Genomic DNA, 5,639 nt, shown 5'->3' with positions numbered 1-5,639 from the left:
GCTGCTGCTGCTGCTGCTGCTGCCGGAGGTCGCAGCTACCGCAGCCGTTGGCTGATGCACCGGCAGCACACCCCTGTAGCAGCAGCATCAGCAGCAGCCGCAGCAGCAGCAGCAGCAGGAGCAGAGTCTGCTGCAGCAGCAGCAACGCTGCTGCTGCAGTATTGGGAGACGCAGCTGCTGCTGTGCTCAGTTCCTGCTGCTTACATCGATTTGGAATGTCGCCGCTGGTTAGCGTTGCTGCACCCTGAAGAAAGCCGCATGCAGCTGTCTTCTGCTGCTGCTGCTGCTGCTGCTGCAGCAGCAGCAGCAACAAGTGCTGCTGCTGCTGTTGATGAAGAAGGAAAAGAAAGCAAAGCAGAGTTTCATTCTACGCATGCAGTGCTGCAGCAGCTGCCGCGCTGGTGGCTAACGACCTTAAGGCCTCCTGCTGCTAACAGACGCAGCAGCAGCAGCAGCAGCAGCATCAGCAGCAGCAATAGCGCCTGCGCACCTGCAACAGCAGCTGCATCAGCAGCAGTAGGACAGATGCAGCACCTGGGGCTGCTGCAGTATCCTCAAAAGGCTGCAGCAGCACGGCGTCTGCTGCGGCTGCCGTTTGCTGCTGCTGCTGCTCTGCGGTGTATGGGCACATACCAACGTGCAGCCGTGAGACAAATAGCAGCAGCAGCAGCAAAGGCTGCTGCTGCTGCAGCACAGCGGCGGGGAATTATCCTAAGGCGGTTTTATCGCCTTAGGAAGAAGGCTCCTACGACAGCAGCAGCAGCAGCAACAGCAACGGATGCAGAAGCCGGCGAAGCAGCAGCAGGAAGTAGTGCTGCAGTGCAGCGTGCTGCTTCGGGTCAATGGCAACAGCAGACGCAACAAAAGCAGCAGCAGCAGCAGCAGCAGTTGCTGCAGCAGCAGGTGCAGCAGCTGTGGAAGGGCCTCCTCTCTCAGCCCACCGGCTGTTTGGCGCTGCAGTCTGCAGCAAAGCTGCTGCGGGCTCTCCCCCCAGCAGCAGCAACAGCATCTGCACCAGCAGCAGCAGCAGCAGCAGAAGCACCCGCAGACCCCGCAGCAGCAGCAGCAGCAGCACCAGCTGCAGCAGCAGCAGAAGTTAAGGAGCTGATTATGGGGCTGCGCGAACTTGTGCAATCTGTGCGGGTACTACAGAAGGACCCCCGCTCAGCAGCTATTGCTGCTGCTGCTGCTGCTCCTCCTTCTGCTGCTGTTGCTGCTCCTTTTGCAGCTGCTGCTGCTCCTGGTGCTGCTGCTGCTGCTTCTTCTGGTGCTGCTGCAGCAGGGATTTCTTCTATGGCTGGGCGAGCACCGCTGGAGGCTTCAGCAGTGGCGACTGCAGCCGTTGCTGCTGCTGCTGTTGCAGCTGCAGTGGAGAGGCTGCGAGTGCTGCTGCGCTGCATTGCTGCTGCTGCTGTGCGCCGTGCAGTCAGCAGCAAGACAAGGATTATTGCCTCCCTGCATCAGCAGCAGCAACATCGGCAGGTGCTGCTGCTGCTGCAGCAGAAGCAGCTGCTTCCACCTGCCTCACAACTCGCCCGGCGCTTTCTTCTGTACGGTGTATCGTTCTGTTGCTGCTTTTGCTGCTGCTGCTGCTGCTGCTTGTTTGAGAGTCTCGTGCTGCTGCTGCTGCCGCTTCTCTCCGTTGCTGCTATTGCTACTATTCCCCTGCTGCTGTTGCAGCGGTTGCTGCTGCATTTGCTGCTGCTGCTGCTGCTTTCTCCCTTTTTATCCTTGTGTTGCATGCTGGCGCTGCTGCTGCAGTTGATTGCTATTGTTGCTGCTGCTGCTGCTGCTGCGTTTGTTATTTTTTGTTTCCTTAGCGAAGCTGCTGTCTCCTTCTCGTGGCCGTTTGTCTCTGTCCCCAAGCTGGTCTTGCTTCCAACCAGCAGCAGCAGCAGCAGCAGCAGCAGCAGCAGCAACAGCAGCAATACCAGTAACACTGACAGCAGAAGCATCAGCAACATCATCAGCAGCAGCAAGGACTGGCAGCAGCAAGTGCAGAGTTTCTGTGCAATATCTGCTGCACTGCAGCAGCTGCTGCAGCAGCAGGTTATTTTTATCGTTGGGGGTTATTCCTACTGTCTCTCTCGCGTTTGCTGCAGCATTTTGTCTCCTTGCTGCAGCAGCACAGGCTCAGGGGTACATCTACTAGCAGCAAATCCAATCGATGTTTATATTATTGTTAATTTCTTGTTTAGGGTTTAATGATTAGGGTTTAGGGTTTAGGGTTTAGGGTATGTGAGTTTACGGTGTATGGTTTAGTGTTTATGGTTGAGGGTTTAGGGTCTATGGTTTAGGTTCTAGGGTTTAAGCTCTAACTTTTAGGGTTTAGGGTTTAGGGTTTAGGGTTTATGTACGGTGGTTGTTCAGGTGTATGGGCAGATGCCGCAGCCGTTGCTGCTGCAGCAGAAGCGTTTGCTGCAGCAGCCCTGTCGCGGTATTTTTCTTGTAGGGTATCCTACAGTTAAGTCACCGACTCCTTATCTTTATTCTGTTTTGCTGCAGCAGCAGCAGCAGTATTTGCAGCAGCAGCAGCAGCAGCAGCAGCAGCATTTGCAGCAGCAGCAGCATGTGCAGCAGCAGCACGTCTACACGGACTTCTTCCCTCCGCTAAAAGAACAACATCATTATCTTTCGCTGCAGCAACAACTGCAACAGCTGCAGCAGCATCAGCAACAACAGCAACAGCAACAACAGCATGCGGAGCATGCGCTGCTTCTTCAGTTGCAGCAGCAGCAGCTGCAGCAGGAATTGCAGCAGCTGGAAGCAGAGTTCGCGTACTGGGCGCAGCAGCTGCTGCTGCACCATCGCTATTTATTTGGAGGTGCTTCAATAACAATTCCTTTTAAAGAGCTGTCTCTCGGTTTAGTAGATAAAGCAAACTCTTCAGCTGCTGCAGCAGGAGCCGTGAGGATAATATTTATGCTGCTGCTGCTAATGCTGCTGCTGCTGCTAATGCTGCTGCTGCTGCTAATGCTGCTGCTAATGCTGCTGCTGCTGCTAATGCTGCTGCTGCTGCTAATGCTGCTGCTGCTGCTAATGCTGCTGCTGCTAATACTAATGCTAATGCTGATGTTAATGCTGCTCCTGCTGCTGCTAATGCTGTCCGTTTGCTTTCCGGTGCTGCTGCAGCTGCTATTTTTCGTTGTCTCGCTGCTGCGTTTGCTGCTGCTGCTGCTCACTTGCTTTCCCTGCTGCTCTGCTGTTGCTGCTGCTGTTTCGTTTGCTCTGGCATCTGCAGTACAGCATTTGCTGTTGCTGTTGCTGCTGCTCCTGCTGCTGCTAGGGTGGTAGCTGCAGCTCTGTCTCTGTTGATTCTTCTTGTTGCTTTTATATTGTCTGTCTGTTGCTTCTACTTGGTGCTGCTTACTGCTGCTACTGTAACAGCAGCAGCAGCAGCAACAGCACGATCATCACCAGCGCAAGGAGTAGCAGCAATAGCAGTAGGAGGAGCAGCAGTAGCAGCAGCAGCAACATGTTTGTTTTGCTGTTTGCTGCAGGTAAACTCTGTCTTTTGGAGTCCATCTGGGACCCTCCTCGGTGCAAATACAGATGCATATGCAATTAAAGAAGCTCTTAGAAGACATAAACAGGTATGCTGCAGCAGCAGCTGCTGCTGCAGCAAGGGCAGCAGCAGCAGCAGCAGCAGCAGGGACAGAAGCAGCAGCACTACCAGGAGCAAGAACGGTAGTTGTACAGAAGTTGTAGCAGCAGCAGCAGTAACAGCAGTAACCAGTAGCAGCTTCAGCAGCAACAGAAGGAGCAAGCAGCAGAAGCAGAAGCAGAAGCAGCAGCAGCAGCAGCAGCAGAAGCAGGGCAAGCAACAGCTGCAGATGTAACACCACTAATGAGCAGCAGCAAAACCAGCAGAAGCATCAGCATCAGCAACAGCAGCAACAACAGCAGCAGCAGCAGCAAAGAGCAGCAGCAGAAGCAACAACACGTCTCTTACTGTTGCCATTAGCAGCTCCTACTTGCTGCTGCTGCTGCTGCTGCTGCTGCTAGTTGCAAAAAGACTTTTAATATTTCCTTTGTATATCTACACCTCCTTTGTGCATGCAGAGGAGAACCTGCTGCTTCCTTTGGTGTACGTACGCACCCGAGATTTGCTGCTCCTGCTGCTGCTGCTGCTGTTTGTGCTGCAGCCAGAGGACGTGTGCTGCATTTTGCTGCTGGGGGCCGGGGGAACAGCCAGGGCTGCGCTTGCTGCAATATCGCAGTGGTGCAGCAGCAGCAGTAGCAGCAGCAACAACAACAACAGCAGCAGCAGCAAGAGCGGCAGCAGCAGCACCATCAACGGCAGCAGCAGCACCACCATCACCACCATCAACAGCAGCAGCAGCAGCAGCAGCAGCAGCAGCAGCAGCAGCAAATGCTGCTGCAGCAGCAAAGGCGTACGGGTTTTAATTCTTAACCGTACTATAAAAAGAGCAGAAACACTTGCAAATGAATTTGACGCTGAGGTCGTCACCTCTCTTGAAGCCTTAAAGGGAGCCCACATCGACGTCATCGTAAACCCTAAACCCTAAACCCTAAACCCTAAAACCGCGCTTCTTTAGTCTAGATTGCAAGATATATATACATATATATATATGCGTTTGTATTACTACTATGTCATTATATTTATTGTTGTATTATATATTTTTATTTACCCTTCTATGTATATATTTATACTTATTTCATTATATAATAGATATAAACATTTGAATTTATTGTAATATTTTTGCTGTGTACGTACAGATAAATGTGAGGCCTCCTTCTGTCTCTTTACCTTCATCTTTTTCTGCTTTGTTTGTTCGACGTCCTCTGTTAATTGAATTAGTTTACTCTCCTCCATTAACGCCTCTTCTAAGCCAGGTTTGTTTTTATATTTAAAACAATAAAACAATCAAATATTATTGTCTTATATTTAAATATAAATATAAATATTAATATTAAGTTAAGCATAAATATAAATATAAATATAAATCCATATACAAAATATTAATATTAATATTAATGTTAATACACACATTTGTATATATATATATGTATATATAATATATATATATATATATATATCATAAATATAATATTTATTTATTGAAGAAGACGGCAGTTGCTCAATAATTCAAAAACAAACAAAGAAAAATAAAAAAGAGAAAAACGAAACAGCAGAAAAATAAGAAAGGGTTTTGCATGCAAATATATTTTTTTATGTTTGTCTTTTTTGTTTTTGTTTATTTGTCTATTTTTGCTCGTTTTCATTTGATTTGTTTGTTTTGTTTGTTTATAGAATAACTATTATGTTTATTTCTTTCTTGTTATTATTATAACAATTTAACTAATATTTATATTTCTTGTTTTTGTGTTTTGTTTGTTTATAGAATAACTATTATGTTTATTTCTTTCTTATTATTATAACAATTTAACTAATATTTATATTTCTTTTTTTTGTGTTTTGTTTGTTTATAGAAAGATGCAGGGAACTGTCTTTCAGTCTGTGGGCTGGAAATGTTTTTTTTGCAAGCGCGCATGCAGAGCGAGTTATTGATGAAAGGTTTAAAGATAATTTTTTTAAAAGAAGCAGCAGCTTCTTGCATATATAATAATGAGTGGATGTGCATGAAACAAATACTTATGAAGCCTTTTAAAGCAGA

The 5,639-nt window shown here is 48.1% G+C and overlaps 1 protein-coding gene across 1 annotated transcript in view; it reads left to right on the top strand.

Moving 5' to 3' along the window:
* The window catches only part of EAH_00045590 (hypothetical protein, conserved), a gene marked incomplete at both ends in the record, with an annotated part of 8,432 nt that extends 3,021 nt beyond the window's left edge, over nucleotides 1–5,411 (top strand). Inside the window, 6 exons of the mRNA XM_013391587.1 lie at nucleotides 1–1,550; nucleotides 1,821–2,139; nucleotides 2,371–2,907; nucleotides 3,501–3,593; nucleotides 4,146–4,511; nucleotides 5,367–5,411. The exon at nucleotides 1–1,550 is cut by the window's left edge and continues 154 nt beyond it. Coding sequence (XP_013247041.1) covers nucleotides 1–1,550; nucleotides 1,821–2,139; nucleotides 2,371–2,907; nucleotides 3,501–3,593; nucleotides 4,146–4,511; nucleotides 5,367–5,411 — 2,910 coding nt within the window. The remainder of the gene's footprint in view (nucleotides 1,551–1,820; nucleotides 2,140–2,370; nucleotides 2,908–3,500; nucleotides 3,594–4,145; nucleotides 4,512–5,366) is intronic.
* Between the last annotated feature and the right edge of the window lie 228 nt (nucleotides 5,412–5,639).

Source organism: Eimeria acervulina, genomic scaffold (assembly GCF_000499425.1).
Source record: "Eimeria acervulina Houghton genomic scaffold, Eah_scaff655, whole genome shotgun sequence".
NCBI classification, from domain to species: Eukaryota; Apicomplexa; class Conoidasida; order Eucoccidiorida; family Eimeriidae; genus Eimeria; species Eimeria acervulina.
This window is presented reverse-complemented; position numbering and strand designations above follow the sequence as displayed.